This window comes from Podarcis pityusensis (assembly GCF_964106645.2).
Source record: "Podarcis pityusensis genome assembly, chromosome: 6".
Classification (NCBI taxonomy): Eukaryota; Metazoa; Chordata; class Lepidosauria; order Squamata; family Lacertidae; genus Podarcis; species Podarcis pityusensis.
Window position 1 is genome coordinate 97,226,299 of NC_138030.1, and position 18,106 is coordinate 97,244,404.

The following is an 18,106-nucleotide window of genomic DNA, read 5'->3' on the forward strand; positions in this document are numbered from 1 at the left end:
CAATTTGACTTGCTATATATTATCAGACCAGCTGATAAGCAGCAACATCATCCCTTTAGGAAAGAGTGTAATAGAATACTACAGTTATTCCATCTAAGAACAACAATTCCTGTGTTCAGCATCTACAGCAGGTTAAGCACATATCGTTTCTTCCCTTAGTTTTTTATTTAAAAAGTTTTGTTTCAGTAATGATTTTCCCTTCAAACTCTGAAGTCTACATTACAAAATTAAATGGCCACTTGACTTCTGGTGCATTTATAAAGATGTGATATTAGTGTGTTGAGACACTGCCCAACAGGGAGGGTATCAGCTCATCCCAAAACGGACAAGCGTTATTTTCATGATGGGGGTGACAAAGACAAGAACTGAGTATGCAAACAGTTTAAATCATCTTAACAAAACAGAGATCAGCAAGCTTGATACAACCAGAGATTTCTCTTTGGTATAATGTTGAAAGGGAGCCCTCATGTGTTGTCTTTGAAAGAAATAATGTCTGTCTATTTTAAAAATGAATTAGCAGTCAAGAGATATTTAAGACTACTCACTCTCAAAAAACCTCCAAGACATTGTGTTATAGTCATCTCAGTTTACATTCACCATTCACCATTCTATCCATATAAAATGGGAGAGGCAGGGTTCTGTTCTGATGACCAACTGCTTGACAACTATTCCAGACAATATTTCAGTTTTTAAAAAGGTATCTCTGCCCGAGGCTGGAGGTTGCAATGTTTGGGAGGCAGAGACAACTGCTGTAAGTTGTGAAGGGAATACCACAGGATCTTAACCAGAGCTGAGATTGCCTCATTTGTATATAAGTGCTCAGCATGGATCCGAAGATCTGGGTTCAAATTCCTGCTGGGTCACAAGTGCAGCAGAAGTCAGAGAGACACTTACTCACATATGCCAGGAAGGGATTCCTTGTGCTGCTGCTGAATGTGTGACCTGAATGTGTGAACAAGCATCGTGTGTGAGGCAATATTTAAATTCTCTCTGTAGGATTTAGATTTTCCCTGTAGGATTTAATCTATAAAGGCTCACTTACACAAGGAAACCACCCACTGACGCTGATTGCTGAAGCTGTGTGATCTAGCATTTAACATCTTCACTCCCATGAGGGAGACTTTGTAGATCAAGGACTGCAAATCATTTTGCAGGTTGGAAGTTGCTGTAGAAATTCTTCGTAACCACCACCACCAGTCCTTGTATCTATAAATAAATACAAGTTATTTGCACCTTTGAGGACTCACAATAGAGAAAATAAAGATCCACTTATAATTCAGATAGCTAAAGCCACGGGATAATTTTTGGCAGCAACTCTTTGACAGTCTCCCCCTCCCTATACGATTTCTCTCTGAGAACGTGGTTGACAAAGCCCGGCAGCAATCCAATAATTAACATGGAAGGGCCTGTAAACCTCTCCTCTGTATATATTAATCTTTATAAATACAGTAATTCTACACAAAGTGTAGAAAGACATTGTTTATGAAAGCTTTGTCCTTTCAGAGTGTCAACTTGCTGCTCTCTAGAGTCCTCCAGCTCAGCAGAGGTCGCATGGCACAAACCCAGACATGGGGAAAAATGGCCTACTGTCAATACAGTATTTCTCAGATGTCTGCCAACCTGACTCAGTCAGGCTCAGCCGCTCCTCCTACAAAACAGGAGACTCTTGTTCAGTTAAAACCAGTCAGCTCAAAATGACTGCATCTGCCAGTTAAGACAAAACGTTAATATCTCTGAAAGGTTCTAGGTCAAAAGATGGTGCATGAGGCAAGTCCAGCTGTTGCCAATGTTGTCAGGGGTTCCTTGGCCAGAGAACAGTCATAGCTCATCCCTTCCAGATGCTGCGCCAAGAGAGGGCTGAGGTGGCAGAGCATCCTTGTTCTGGGCATCTGTGTGGATCTGGCCCTGCTGCCGGGATTTCCGAGAGAGGGTTCTGTCCCAGTCAGTGGCTACGGTCTCATTGTCCCAGATGGTGGATGTCTCTGTGTCGCTAAGGTATCCTGGCTGCCCAGTGTAGTGTGTTGGATAGACCAGCAGAGGCTCAGCAGAGAAGGCTTTCAAGTCTCTAGGTTCATAGTATTCCATGTACTTGGCACTAAAGCGGAGAAAACAACAATGTCAGCATGGCCACAGATACAAAAGGGAGTACAGTGGGACCTCGGGCTAAGTACTTAATTTGTTCCGGAGGTCCGTTCTTAACCTGAAACTGTTCTTAACCTGAAGCACCACTTTAGCTAATGGGGCCTCCTGCTGCCGCCACATGATTTCTGTTCTCATCCTGAAGCAAAGTTCTTAACCCAAGGTAATATTTCTGGGTTAGCGGAGTCTGTAACCTAAAGCGTATGTAACCCAAAGTACCACTGTATTTTAGCACTACACTTTAAAGCCATGGAGATTTTTTTTGTCTTTCATATTTCATAACAGATAGGTCAGAGCTGTTCAGTAGAAAATCACTTCTTCAGTGAACTCAGCCTCAATCTATTAGTAGTAGTAGTAGTAGTAGAAGCAGAAGTAGTAGTATTACTATTATTATTACCCACCCTTCACCCTAAGGTCTCAGGGCAGGCTACCACGATTAAAACACAATATTAAAAACAGTTTAAAACAACTTAACCATCACAGAAATGAGGTGGGTCCTAAAAATATACATCTCCATTATCAGAAGCCAGAATAAAGAGGAGCATCTTCAGCATTTGTCAAAAGCTGCATAATGAAAGTGCCACATGTGCCTCTGTTGGGAGGCAGTTCCATAACTTTTCCACTGCCAAAAAGAATGCCCTCTCCTGAGCCATCAGCCCCCCAAGCCTCTGAGGGTGGTGGGAGAGCCCCCAGCGGCCACCCTGACCATTTCAGCACCAAGGAAGATCTGCAGGGAAGGAAATGGCCTTTCAGGGGTTTGGGGCCTGAGTAGTTTGAGGCTTTACCACTAACCTGAGCACCTTGAATTGGGCCTGAAAGCAAATTGGCAACCAGTGCAACTATTTTAAAACATATGAGATATAAACAAAAACCCAGCCAGCAATCTGGGCACTGCATTTCAGATCAGTTGACGTTTCCAAGTCGTCTTAAAGGGCAGCCCCACGTAGATCATATTGCAATAATCCAAACTCGAAATTATCAGAATATGGAGTACAGTGGTCAAGTCTTCTCTGTCCAAAAGGGGACACAGCTGGCAAATCAGCCAGAGATGGGAAAATACTACTACTACTACTACTACTAATAATAATAATAATTTTTCATTTGTACCCCGCCCATCTGTTGGGCAACTTCCAACAGAGATTAAAAATACATTAAAACACCATTCATTAAAAACGTCCCTAAACAGGGTTGCCTTCGGATGTCTTCTAAACGTCAGATACTTGTTTATTTCCTTGACATCTGGTAGGAGAGCGTTCCACAGGGCGGGCGCCACTACCGAGAAGGCCCTCTACCTGGTTCCCTGTAACTGCACTTCTCACAAGTGAGGGAACCGCCAGAAGGCCCTTAGCACTGGACCTCAGTGTCTGGGCTGGACGATGGGGGTGGAGACGCTCCTTCAGGTATATTGGGCCAAGGCCATTTAGGGCTTTAAAGGTCAACACCAACACTTTGAATTGTGCTCAGAAATTTGATTTGTGCTTCCTCCCCACCGAGGCTGCCTGAGCCTCCAGTGACACTGCCGAATGTAGGAGCCTCTGAAGCTGTGAACCTGCTCCTTCCAGGTTCTGTGGGGATAACTCACCAAGGTTATGACTTTTTATGTATTATATGCCACATTTCAACATAATAAAATGTTTCCAATATTTTTAAAAAATGATGTACAGAATCGAAAATGAAAACTGAGCAACAGGTAAAAGTAACATACAAAGAAAATGAAAAAGTAGCATTTCTTAAAAACACTGGAGAAAATAAAAAGTCTGCGCCTGGTGCCAAAAACACACCAAAGTGAAATGGCACCAAGTGTGCTTCTCTGGGGAAATAATACCCCTCCCACTGTCCCATCATACTTTAATTTTTGTGAAAACCATTTCTAGACTGCATTTCATTTTTTAAAATCCTAAAAGTGGTTAATAACCATTGATTAATACAGCCATGCTAAAACAAATCAATACAATAAAATGTCATGTCGACAGTACAGCATTGCTGTTTGGGGACACCTGGGCAAAGAGGTGTGTGTTAAATAAACCAAAAGAACACACCACCATTTATCACATTTATCACAGGGCACTTGCCTCATGTCATATTTTAATTTTAAAAATTTAACAGTGCTACGCAGTATGGTGCAAACCTAGCTAACTAGTCCAATACAACTCAACCAGCACAACTAAACTTACACTGGGTGCTTGTTGTACATGATTGGAAGGAATTCATCAACAGGCAACATCTTGCTGAAAGGCTCGGCTCCTATCAGCTTCCGAGCTCCTTGCAAGGAGAGGGCATAGCCCAGCGTCCAGTAAGAGTAATCAGCTTCCACAAGGTTCATGACATTGGGAACAGCCTTTTCTGGACGCTCCACCTGCATCCGTTTCCGGCCAATGTATCTAGAAAGAAAAAGACAGGTGGTTCTGCCATGGAATTGACATTCCGTTCACATACATGTCACATGTTCATGAAGCTGAACCCAAGCATGTGTGGACCTCATCACTGCCTGGATGGAAAACCACTGGGAGCTCCATGGAAGCTGTTTTTAGCTTTATCAAAGAAACATGGAGATCTAAGAAATAAACAGCCAGTCACACACAGTTCATGACAGTAAGTTCATGTTCTGCTATAAATATTAGAAAGAAAACTCAAAACCCAAGTGAAATTGTCTTAAAAATGAGTTTTGCATCTCCAGACAGGGAAGCCCAGTGGGGCTATAAAGCCCCAGCAAATGAGAGACCAACGTTCCTATTTAGCAGAGGTTGCCTGGTGCATTTCTGTATGAGACATTGGCCAAAACCAATCAGACACTTTCCAATCAGTTTTCACTGGTAGTAAGCAATTAAGGGACCGTCTACAAATAAACTGCTTTAAGTAAAAGGCCAAACTTCATGAAAAGTGTGCCTTAATTTCCAGACTTTGGGGGAACATCTGCACGTGGTAGTCATGCTGGAATCATGTCAATGAAACCTCCTAAAAGCCACCCTCCAAAAGCAACCCTTTTTCTCCACTTTCCTAAAGTGAGAGCTGATCAGTTCTTAGGCATTCTTCTCTCCTATTTCAGTGTTAGGTCCTTTTATAGATACACCTATGGATCATTTCCAAGCTCCATGGAAGGAAGAGAAGACCTTTCACAGGCAAAATCAGAGAAGACCACTACTTACATGAGCTCCCAGTCAAGCTGGGCTCTTTCGATATCATCCATTAACTTTGTCAGCTTCTTCTTGAACTGGTGCTCAAAGCGCACGTCATCTTCAATGACCAGGACTTTATCCAGCTCCTTGTCTTCCACCTTAAAGGAATAGTTTGTGGGAGGAAAGGAACTGAAATTGACTCTACTTATGGTACCTGGAGCTGTATTGTCTGCTGTGGGACAGCTTGAAACTGTACCAGATGCAGAACCAATGCCAAATTCTTTTAAGCTGCATCTGTGCTACACATCCATCTACCTGTTGCAACATTATAATTCTTATTGATTATTTTGAGGCTCTGAAAGTGACATAAAGGGCCAAGGGGGTGGAACTTTCAAAGCAGGTGACTCTGTGCCAGAAGTAAATTGCTTTCAGCAATTGACTCTGTGCCAGAAGTAAATTGCAATTCAGCAATTTCAAAAGTAAGATTGGATGTCAACATAACATGTCAATAGTTGTCAGCTGATTATGCCAAACCCTGCCTCCATCTGCCACCATTTTGTTACTGACAGGCATCTAATTTTCAGTGCTCTCAAAAGACTTCCCCATACATCCCAGGATAATTACAATCAAGACAAGCAGTTAATAGACTTCACCTCCTTCCAGATATAGTAGTGGCTAAGAAAACAGCCAATCTCTCCTCTAGTCAGCACCCTTGAGGAGTAAGGATCCTGGTAGCCAGGAAGCATGTCTATGTTGAGCGCTTTCAGCTGGGTTGCATTCAATGCTCTGCAAGGAACGAGGGTTAAGTCACCTAAGGATAGGTTTTCAGGATATGAAGAAAGTCAATGCATGCAGAAGAATGAAGTGGTAGAATGGACTGCACCAGTTTAGACTCCAAGGATAACATCATTTAAATTCTCTCTTCTGTTAAAAACTCTCTGCCAATAGAAAACCAGCACCGAGTGGCAATAACTTTTCTTCCAGATAATGGTAGTCTTCTATTTGCAGCATATTTTTTTACCTGGATGAACAAGTAGTTACCCCACCACCTCCCGCCCAGTCATTTCTTCCTTTCTAGTCTGAGAGCTTTAACAAGATTAATCTGCTGTTGACATGGCCTTGGATTTGCTAATCAAGAGGACTGTGTGTGAAAGGAGAGCAAATCTTAGCATATGAGAAGGTATCTGCTGCTTGACTTGGAGCCAACGGCAAGAAACCCTGCTATCAACATCCTCTTTAGAACAATGGTCTCTTGTGCAACTATAGAAAGCTTTGGGTATATGAAACTGTCTTGACAATTCTACTTAACAACTGCATTTTGGTTAAGAGAGGTGGAGTTAAATACAACAGGTACAGGAATCTAACAGCAAATATTTCCCATGGAGGCTCCCAGGAAAATATGGACTATGCAAACAGCCCGACAGCGCTCCGTTTCTCCAGGGGATTGAACTCATTACAATTTGGTTCTACAATATTCTAGTTCACAAGCTATACAGGAGTATCAAAGAAAAGGCCAACTTGAGAATTTTTTATGCATCAAAATATACTGCAGATCTCTGAGAGCCTCTTTGCTCTTACAACCCCTAAACAGTTTAGATAACTTGTAAGAGTCAGAATAACCTGTCCTCAGATGAGCCTCTCCTTTGTGCATCTGTATGAACCACTGATCAGACTGGATGTAGGGAGACCATGAGTGGCTTCTTCTGAAAACCGGGAATTCTGCTCTGTCTCTCAGTGACCAGCTGCTCCACTTTCCCAGTTCAGAGACATGCACCAAAACTGACCACACTCAGCAGAGGCTAGTTGAAAGGCCAGAGCAGCTGACTCATGCAGAGACTTCATGCAGAGACCCTCATCTGTGGCTCAGAGAAGCCTTCCTTTCTAATAGCACACTAGTACTCACTAGCAAATCACACACTCCATTTCCGCTAGCCATCTAATTCACAGCACTGAAAACAATCTAGTGGGGTTGTCAAGACAGAATGTTCAAACTTTGCATCATCCAGTGTTTATAATTCACAAATGGCAGCACGTTAATAAAAAAGACAAAATACCATCTACTCACTTTCCATCCACAGCTTCCACTAGTTTGACTGCAATTTCCTGCTCGTACAAAGTTCGCAGCATTCTGTCCCGCCTGTCTTTCCGGCGCTTGAGGTTGATCATAAAAATCTACAGAGAAAGAAGTTAAGAGTTTCAGGGCAAATCTGAACAAGGCAATGGGACATTTGTGTGGCAGAATTGAAAAGTTTATGGGTGTTTTTTATCAACATAATCAAAATATAATCACCACCTAAAAAAAAAAAAAAAGATTGTTCAAACAAGTGTAAAAGTAAATTTGAAATGGAAAAAACTGATAAGCACTCAAATAAATTGGGAGAAGAGTTGATAATTCTACACTTGTACATATGAACATAAGACACTGCCTTAACTGACTCCTACCTCACTATTATCTACACTGTGGCTGCATTCCCACATAATGCTAAGCCATGTTGTAATCATGGTTTGCTCAATGAATAACATCACCTTACAGACAAGCAAGAAAACAAACTATAGCATGTTTCCCCACAGCTTGGTTTTGTTTCCAGATGTTCTTTCCTCATGACTTTCTGGCTTGATGAGTGTGTGGTCTAGGAAAACAAGCCATAGTTTGCTTAACACTAAACCAGGGGTCAGCAACCCTTTTCAGCTGTGGGCCGGTCCACTGTCCCTTAGACCATGTGGCGGGCCGGACTATGTTTTTTTTGGGGGGGGGGGTGAACAAATTCCTATGCCCCACAAATAACCCATAGATGCATTTTAAATAAAAGCACACATTCTACTCATGTAAAAGCACGCTGATTCCTGGACCGCCTGCGGACCGGATTGAGGAGGCAATTGAGCCGCATCTGGCCCATGGGCCTTACTCCTGCACTAAACCATAGTTTTAGAAAGCCAAGGTTTGTAAGCCCGCAACAAATCCTGGCTTCACTTTAGTTTGCTGACAGAAATCAAGCAAGGGTTAGTCTGCCTGGATGGGTTTGCATGTTCAAACAAAGCAAAGACTAAGCCAACCGCCATGACTAAATTAGCTCTGACTCAGCATTATGTCAATCAGGTAAATGTCTGGCAGCAGCTGTTCAGGAAGTTCAACCTGGAGATGCCAGCGATTAAAACTGAGACCTTCTGAATACAAAGCACATGCTGTACTTATGAGGTATGGTCCTTCCCCAAGATGCGCATGCATTTTAGCTATTCCGGTCTTCTGCTGGGACTAAGAACACATTGGCACCTACTTTGTCCGAACTCAAGGTTTATCCTACTATTTTTTAAACACATACACACACCACCACCACCACTAGTAAACAGTGGGTGGAAAAAGTTTCCCACCTAGCCCAAGCAAACACTGCCTTTTCAGGCAAAATGATCCCTGAGCACATGTGCGCAGGTCCTTGGGATGCCCTCCTTGCTAAAGGCAAGAAAGAGCAAGTGCAGCCTTCAAGTATTGGGCGCAGAAACAAGCAGACAAAAATAAAACCAGCTTGTGCTCCAGCTCTTCCTTCAAACAGGACACAGATAAATAAGGCTGGCAAATAATGCAGCCACAAATCAACAACATATTTTAAAACACAGGTCAGGCAGGCAGGATTGGCTCCAAACATAGTCTATCTGTCACAAAACCAGGCACTGTCTCTACATTGAATTATACAAGCCATGTAAACAGAGAGCCATCAAGGCTGGAGAAACTGGGCACAGCTCCTTCAGGGTTGAGGACAAGTGCCAAGAGGCAGATTTGCATCAGTCCCTCCCCAACTGCTCAACAGAATTCAATGGTCCTGTGGGGGGTGCTGTTATTCAATGCACAGAAGATCTCTGAACTTTCTTTAACCCACCTCCTTGTACATGGAGTTCTTCTGTGTCAGTGGTTCTTAAACAGTGGGTCTGGTTAGGGGTGTGGCACGAAGACCCTATGAGGGGAAAACTCCTGCAGGCAGGAGGTGCATTCTCCCTGCCATCCTCTAATCAACTATCACCTGAATAGACTAAAAAACAAACTTACCCTCACCCAAGCCAATGAACTCTCAATGTTCCACACCATATTTACAGATGCCATATCATGCTTAATGCCTCATAAGCAGAACAGGATTTGTTAAGAAGGCAGTTCAGAAAGAGCCACTGCTTAGTTCTTATGATAATCTTCTTGTATGACTTTAGGAGGGAGCTAGAGATGCCTTGTGCTATTCCATTCTTAATGCCAATACAGGATGGCTACAATTTACAGACACAGATCTCTGCAGATTCACCTGTGGAATGGAGGAGTGAGTCTGGGTTGTGGGTCCCAGAAGGTGACATTAAGATGGTGTGGGGAGAACTGGAGAATCACCATTGTGGCCCCAGGGATGTGCTTGCTTTGTATCTATTATGCAAGCTAAGAAAAGCATACTCTCAGTAGTATTGTGTGATGTAAACTGTGACTTTCCAGATATTGCTAGTGACAACTCCTACCACCCCCCTGCACTGGCAAGGGGTGGTGGGAGGTGGCGTCCAGAAACATCTGGAGAGTCACAGTTTCACAAAACCCTGATTTAAACATTTAATGTGATATCATCACATTATGAGTTTCCAAACCCCAGGTAAACCCACCTAGCTTCAACCACACTTTAAAGCCTGTTGTTACAGCAATGGTGGCTTGGAGCCTGATCAAAACTGTGTTCTCAACCCAATGCCATGATCTCTGTTTTCAGCAGAACTGTGGGAGACACACACAGCTTTGCTGATAACTGTGCCAATATAACTAGAGATAGTGCTAACAGAAGCTACTCACACAAGTTTGTGTGGTGGATAGGAGGGAACTTTGTTTAACCTCTCTTGCACCCACCAATTATTGTCTACGAATTCTAAGCTGCCCTTATCCCCAACCACATCTGGGCCCACTTGGGATTCTAACACCCAGGTGGGGATGGGGTGGAGAGAACACCACAAAAACTTCTGGTGGGTACCGTATTTGTAAAGGAGAGTGGCTGGATTAAAGAAGCAGAAAAAGCCATCCCTCACAGCTCCCCATATATTAGTGTGCATGACAGAAACATGGATTTGGGAGCTGCACCGTGCTCTTGTAAAATGTAGCTCTATCCTCTAGAAAACTGTACAGTGGTACCTCGGGTTACGTACGCTTTAGGTTACAGACGCTTCAGGTTACAGACTCCACTAACCCAGAAATAGTACCTCGGGTTAAGAACTTTGCTTCAGGATGAGAACAGAAATCGTGCAGCAGCGGCACGGTGGCAGTGGGAGGCTCCATTAGCTAAAGTGTTACACAGTTTCAGGTTAAGAATGGACCTCCAGAACAAATTAAGTACGTAACCAGAGGTACCACTGTATTCGGTATTAATTGCCATCTTCCCAAGGAGAAAGAAAAATACATTCAACATCTTATTTTCACATGGAGTACCCCAGGCCATAGTTGAAAGAATATGCACTGTGTTTTAAAACACACACACACAAACACACAAACACACAACCAAAGAAAAAACATACAAAAAGCTTAAGTAGCAGCAATGGTCCACTATAAAAAATCCCGAAACCCCAGTAGGGGAAAAGTTTTATTAGGACCAACTAAAATGTTGCACAGTAATGACAGATTGAAGAACAAATATAATACCATAGAAATATGCAAAAAATCAATGTTTAATTGGTTTTAATTATTTCCTTGCCTATGTTTTTAGCAATCCTTGTTTTTATTTGTAAGCCTCCTTGAGATCCATCAGGGAAAAAGGAGGAGTATAAATAAATATATATAATAATACAGATCAGACTATAGCTGACTTTTTCAAGCCATTTAGCTTAAGTCTGCCATAACCGCTTATTGGATTTTGCCCTGTCCCTTTTCACTCCCATAGAAGTAGGCATGCTAAAGCAGACATTTTCCTGTTACCTCATCAAATCCCATCTTGTCTGGATGCTTTGGAGGAACTGTGAGCTGCTCTGAAGGCTCAACTGGAGGACGGTCAACTGGAAGGGATGAGAACCATCAGAACAGGTGAAGAAAGAGGGGGGGGGACTCACTTATTTAGTCTTGCTCCTCTATTTAAGTGTCTTTCGGGTGACAGTCATAGTATGCTACTGCTTATTACATATATTACATATTTTTAAGAGATCAAAAGCTTACCAATAATAAAACACAGGTGTGCTTTGTTACAAAAGCAAAGTACCACTTGGTTCTCTCTGCTTCAGAATATCTTGTTGCAAACTTGGACTGTATCTGCAATGCAGATGGAGCATCCGAACTACTTTTGAAGGATATTCTGGCTGGGCAGATTCCTAGTTCTGGTATCCTAAAAAATGAATCTGATACAATTTGGTATCATATCAGTATGGCACATATTGCTATTCTGAGGGCCCTCCCTGGGAAAGTCAAATTCTAAAATTTGGCAGCACTGCTAGTTAATACTAATGGAATTCCCTCGTAACTGGGATTTGCATATACACTTCAAAATTTTGGTTTTAGTTGTGGCATCAGCCCTAATTAGCATTAACCATGGTTAGCACTGATGTAGACTTTACTTTTTGGTTCAAGGCTATTTGAAAGTGAGGGCGGGGAAAACTTGTGCTGGGGGAGCACCTAAGTCCACAGCACTGGGCCCAAGTCAGAAAGCCAGTTACTTACCAGACTAGGTTCAGGGCACTGATAATGGTGTACAAAGCTGGAACAAGGATACAGAAAAGATTGGTTCATCCCCAGCAGCCCATTGCCCCCTGCAGGAGAGAGGCCGTCCTATTAGGGGCCCGAAGCCTGAATCAGGCCTTTAGTTGGCTGCAACATCCTTCTGGGACTCCCTCGCATGGCATATCAGACAGGCAGGTACTTCCTTGTTGTCTCTTTGGTGCCTGCTAAAGGGTTTCCTCTTTTCCAAAAGTCTTATAAAAAATTATCCCAGTTGGTACCTGTCTTATATTTGATTTGATTGTATATATGAGCTCACTCTCTACAACTGTCCTACATTTCTAACAGTTTTTAAATCTTGTTTTAATTATTTTATATATGTTGTTATATTATAATTCACTTTGGGATGCCACATGGGAAGATATTCACAACTGAAATAAATAACAATGATAATAATTTGCAATTCCTTAGTCAACGTTGTAAGAACTCAGATTAGGTACATCAATATTTTATTTTATTTACTTCATTTGTATCTGGAATGTAAGTATTTTGAAAACAAAGACAGCAATTAAAATCCTAACTTTTTTAAAAAAAAAATCCTTCCTCTTCATAACTAAGGAAGGCAGACTCTGTTATGATCTTATCATCATTATCTAATCAACTCTCAGTGCTTGGCCTCACAGCCCTTTCTTGGCAGTGGAGGCTCACAGGTTAGTCCAGTTGCCCCACTGCGGCAACATCCTAAGGCAAAATGGCAACTGCTGGTGGGAAGCCTCTCTTGACAGTGTTGCGAAGTGTGCTTTTACTTACTCATTGCCTCAGTCAGAACATGAACAACATTGTCAGCCTCTTCCTCCAGCGTCTGGTGAGGTTTCAAGGGCACAGGCAGGAAGCCATAGTGTTCTCTGTTGCAGATGTACATCTGAATGTCTAGGGATAGCGAGAGAGGGGAAGACATGAGGAGGTGGGCAGGGGAGTCTGTTCTCCCTGACCTCTTTCAGATTGTATTTTGGATTGGTCCTGCAGGCAGAGCGACAGCCTGACTCCAATTAATCCCTCCTAATCAGTACAATACAGGAGGCTGCATGTCCCGTCCCATTTAGTTGATTGACAGGACGGAGAGTCATGGGGGAAGGGAGCCAGCAGTATCTATTGTTTTCTCAAGCATCTAATATATACTAGGCACTGCACATTAATTCCAAAGCAGGCTCCTACCTATCAGCTATAATTTAGATTTCAAAGTGAGTTAAGGGGGGGGGGGTAGAAGCAGCTTTGCATTTGATGGGAAGAACTAAAATGAACTAAAAAGGAGTTATAGCAATGTCTTTACAGGAATAATGCTGAAAAGAATTAAATGATTGAAAAGATCATTATGAAAATATACAAATGGAAGAATGGGGGAAATTGTGGAGTGTGAATTTGAAATTTACTGATTGTATATTATTAAAAGAGAATTATATGAAAATGATGTACAGATGCTATATTACACCTGAAAAAAACAGCAAAAATGTATAAAACAGGTTCCATCAAATGTTGGAAATGTAAAGAAAAAGAAGGCACTTTTTCATATGTGATGGAACTGTAAATTGATCAGAAATTATTGGGATACGATTTATAATGAAATCAAGAAAATGTTTAAATTGACTTTTATTAAAAGACCAGAAGCTTTTTTTATTAGGCATTTCAGGACAAAAACTGCCGACAGAAAAGAAGAAATTATTTATGTACGCTACGACTGCGGCTAGGATGCTAAAAGCCTGGGGTCAGCAAACTTTTTCAGCAGCATCATAAGGCAAAATGTCGACTGCTTTTTCAGCAGGGGGCCGGTCCGCTGTCCCTCAGACCTTGTGGGGGGCCGGACTATATTTTGAAAAATATAAATACCCTGCAAGCCGGTCCCACAGCTGCCTCCAGACCTGGAGGAGGAACGCACTCTGCACGAGCTGCCCGCTCACCGGCGTTGTTGATGAGCAGCAGCCGCTCCATCGGCCCGTTTCCTGCGGAGCTCCCAGGTGGTGCGCACCATGCGCTGCAGCCCATCGTCCAAGGCCAGGTTGGCGGGCAGGCTGCGCATGCGGAGCGCCTAGCAGGCGACACACAGCTCAACCTCCAGCTGCTCTAGTGCGGCCGCCGAGCCGGGCAGCAGGCCAGCAGGCGCGCCAAGCTCCAGCTGAAGCCCTGCGATGTGCCCATCACAATGCCCATGGCGCGGCTCAGATCCGCCGCCCATCCACTGGCCTCTCCGTCCATGGCCGCTCCGAGTTTACCTCAGCCACGGGCGGCGAGGATTTGGATTGGCTGCAGGAACTTCCTGAAGCCAATCCGAAACCATGCCAGCGTCGCCGCCTGCCCAGAACCTGTGCCAGCATCACGGAAGTCAGTCCCAATGCGGTGAGGCATCCGCAGCGGGCAGGGACTGACTGAGCGGGCAGCAGGCTCCACAGGCCAGATTTATGAGTCTGGGGGGCCGCATCCGCCCCCCAGGCCTTAGTTTGCCTACCTGTGTACTAGCCCAAAGATGGAAAAGTGAAGAAATACCAGCCAGGGAAGAATGGATACAAAAACTAATGGATTACGCTGAAATGGCGAAATTAACAGAAAGACTCAGAGATAAAGATAATAGCGAATTTTAAAAAGAATGAGAATCATTTATGTTGTATCTACAGAAACAATGTAAAGAAATAGACTCACCAGCAGGGTTTGAGTAAACATTTACAATTGACAAAAATAAGTATAAAAGCTATGAAGGTGATGTTTAAGTAATAAAAGATAACAATAATTAATACATAATTTATATAGAGAATTCATATGGAAGTATAAAAAAGAAAGCAGGGGAAGCCAATATTGGGAAAAACCAGAAGAGGAAGTTGAGGGAAGTCCAAGGCGGGGGCGGGTGGGTGGGGGGAATGTTTTCTCCTTTTTGCATTTTGATGATTAGATATGTTGTAATATGTTGTAAAACTTAATAATAAAAAAAGAAAAAAAAGAAAAAGAAAAGATTATTATGAAAAGGACACCATTAAAGAGGAGGAGGAGGAGAGTTTTAATCACTTATTAGAGGAGAACAAGGGGGCTCTGAGGAGGCTTGTGTGGCCTTGCCAACTTGACCCTGGCCCCAAGGAGAAAGCAGATTACGAGGGAAAGAGCAAGCAAAGTTACATGAGTTGCAAGTGCTTGACTGGTTAAAAAAAAAAAAGATTAGAAAAAAGCATCTCAGATGAATTGTGGAAAGAAATATTTACTTCCTACACAGCTTTCTCACCTTGTGGAAAAAGAAAATTTTAATAAGATGTTATATAGTGTCATCTTCACACTGTCTAGCAAAGTTATACCCCAGATGTCAGTGGAATATGCTGGAAATGTGAGGAGAAATTGCAGACTGTATTCCTGTTTGGTGGATATGTGAGAAGATTAAGAATACTTAGGAAAATATCACTAGGCATATATACAAGAAATGAAAGGATATCACATACATATGAATCTGCTACTAATAAGTCTTCTATTGGGTGAGATTATGACACTAAAATTTAGTTGGGCTTTTTAAAAATGTGGCCAAAGTACTGTACTGACAGCAGCCAAATGGTATAATCCAATAGTTCCAACAGAATGAGAATAGATGGATAATATTTGGTGTGTAGCTGGAATGGCAGGCAGAGCCACCCATTGGACTGGGGGAAATTTGGACTGGGTAAAGGTGTATCTCGAACCATCCCTTCTGGTTTCTGTTGGCTCCAGCCACCTGCAGAGTGATGTCAGCAGACTTGATTAGCTTCAGCAAAGTGTTGGTGTCCTGTGACTTCAGACCAAGAATTCTGCCCATGGCAAATTCAGGATTACAACTGAAAGCGTACTGAGGAGGAAGCAATAGCTAATACTGCTTCCTTGTGCAATGCACATGTTTGAAAACCCAAGTTTGCCTTCACTCGTTGTTCAGCCTTCACATTTGTGCTTCAATAGAACAAGATGTGAAACTGCTGTGCTACCAAAGCACACCAGGCTCAATGAAGCATGTCATAACCAGGTGCAGGACTCAGCCCAATGTCATTAGCTACCCACTAGGCAACAGACCCAGCTCAGCACATCCCTGGAACACAGGCCCCTTGACAGAGACACTTGGGATGAGACCCAAAGGAAGAGACAGCTGAAGCTTGTACAGTGGTACCTTGCATTACATACGCTTCAGGTTACATACGCTTCAGGTTACAGACTCCGCTAACCCAGAAATAGTACCTCAGGTTAAGAACTTTGCTTCAGGATGAGAACAGAAATCGTGCTCTGGTGGCGCGGCAGCAGTGGGAGGCCCCATTAGCTAAAGTGGTGCTTCAGGTTAAGAACAGTTTCAGGTTAAGAACGGACCTCCGGAACGAAATAAGTACTTAACCTGAGGTACCACTGTATTGCTATTTTTGCCACACCAGTTAGACAGTGAAACCATTGTGTGTGCACATGTGATTCTCTCCTGAACATGCGCGTCCCTTCTTTAGTTGGCATTTGAGCCTGCTGTAGATCAGGAATAGCAGCCCTAATAGGAAGCAGAAATTCAGGCTACGCAAAAGCTGACTTCCAATGTGAAGTTCAAAACAGATAATCCCAGCTCTTACCGGCCCTTCCCACCCCTGCTTGCACCAGTAGTCCCTTCGTTTTGATTTTCCAGGAGAGGGGAATCCAAGCTCAAAAACTGAACATTTTCATGCAGACACAATCTGCTGAGACAGCTACAGCGGCACTGATTATTAATAGCAGAACCCCCAGGTATTGTTTTTAGAAGTGTGGGGTTGCCTGTGGAAAGGACGGTTGTGCATTGGCCCCATTATGAACTCTATTTTCTAAGGCAACCAGCTGACTACGATTCTTGCCAAACCACAGTTCAACTGCCAGGTATCATTATGGGGAATGGGTGAAAATATATCTTGATGTGAAGGGATTGGGCAGTGATTTAATCCATTACTTGCACATCCGGCTCTCTCATTCCCCAGCCTCAGGCCTGCTTTCCTGTGTAAAACTATTTCCACAATCATTTCAAAGCAATACTTTTCGTCCTCTTTAGTAGTATCATCGCCTTTCAAGTCATTTGCTTTGTTTTCCTTTTCCCTCTCTACCCGCTTTCCTTTTCCCTTGTGCCTTGATCATAAGCCCGTGTGCAGCATCTTGCTTTTAATCTCTGTAGGGTATTCAATAACATGTTAGACCTTTTATAAGTCTGCTCACCCTCATTGGTGGGCGGTGTTGTGGCCAGGCCTCAGGCCCACAAGTGATCCGACAAATGGCAGGCCAGATCGCCAGGCTGCCAGCTATTGGCCAATGCCGGAAGCTCTTGGACAGGTGTTCTGCTGGCAGTGAGCCCAAACAGCCAATGGGGACGCTTGGACCCGCTCCCAGGGGTCGCTGAATTGTGGCCTGCCTAGAAGTCTTTCCTGCCTTTTTTGTTGATCCCCGGCAGACCCTCCCTCAATCTGTTTGCTTTTTCTTGTGCTTTGGCCTTGCTATGGACCAAGTCGGCCACAGTATTAACAGGGGTGGGCAGGAATTTTTCCATTTGGCAAACTGGCACTGGCCATCTGGTTTTTGCCTGGTTTTGTTACAACTTTGTTAGGTGGTAAGGCACTGGGTTAACCTAGATCTTTGGTGAAGAGGAGGTTGCAGCCTCTGCCTGCCCCTCCTTTAGGAAAAGGGTATCCTATTAAAAGGATCTGGGAGGAGTGGCTTCTGTCCGACACCCAGCTAGGGCCATACCACTCCTCCAACGGGGGTCCTGCATTCTCTACTGTAACCAATAAGGGGAAGATTGCCCTTGAGTTGTTTTGCTTTCGGGGGGGAGGTCGCCACTGCCAATCGCTCACCCACCTGCCACTACTCACCTGCTCACCACCGCCACCAAACACCAGCATTCCCTATCAGTCATACATGGAAAAATATGGCAGGTTGTTTGCTCCTTTGTTTAAGGATCACATAATTAACACAGGACAATTATGCTCCTGCTTAATGGTTCAAAGTGAAACCCACTAGCTACAACTTGTGAAAGGATTGGCTGATCACCACATGGTCCCTTAGTGTTCATGCACGAGTACAAAAGACGCCACATGTATACTGCCATTGTCACTCTAAACACTCTTAGAGTTCAGGGTTTTTGTTTTTAAAATAGTAATACCGTAAATTGTTTCTCTTCGAGTTGTCACAAATAGGTAATTTAAACCTTCCCTGGATTCAC

At 43.3% G+C, this 18,106-nt stretch overlaps 1 protein-coding gene across 2 annotated transcripts in view; it reads right to left on the bottom strand.

The window, feature by feature from the left end:
• COLGALT2 (collagen beta(1-O)galactosyltransferase 2) overlaps positions 1-18,106 on the bottom strand; it is a 62,770-nt gene continuing 44,664 nt past the window's right edge. For both annotated transcript variants that reach the window (XM_081012183.1, XM_081012184.1), the window contains exons 6-12: positions 12,709-12,828; positions 11,170-11,246; positions 7,321-7,427; positions 5,909-6,041; positions 5,286-5,413; positions 4,314-4,520; positions 1-2,095 (exon numbers count right to left, since the gene is read on the bottom strand). In XM_081012183.1, coding sequence (XP_080868309.1) covers positions 1,819-2,095; positions 4,314-4,520; positions 5,286-5,413; positions 5,909-6,041; positions 7,321-7,427; positions 11,170-11,246; positions 12,709-12,828 — 1,049 coding nt within the window. In that variant the 3' untranslated portion in view covers positions 1-1,818. The remainder of the gene's footprint in view (positions 2,096-4,313; positions 4,521-5,285; positions 5,414-5,908; positions 6,042-7,320; positions 7,428-11,169; positions 11,247-12,708; positions 12,829-18,106) is intronic.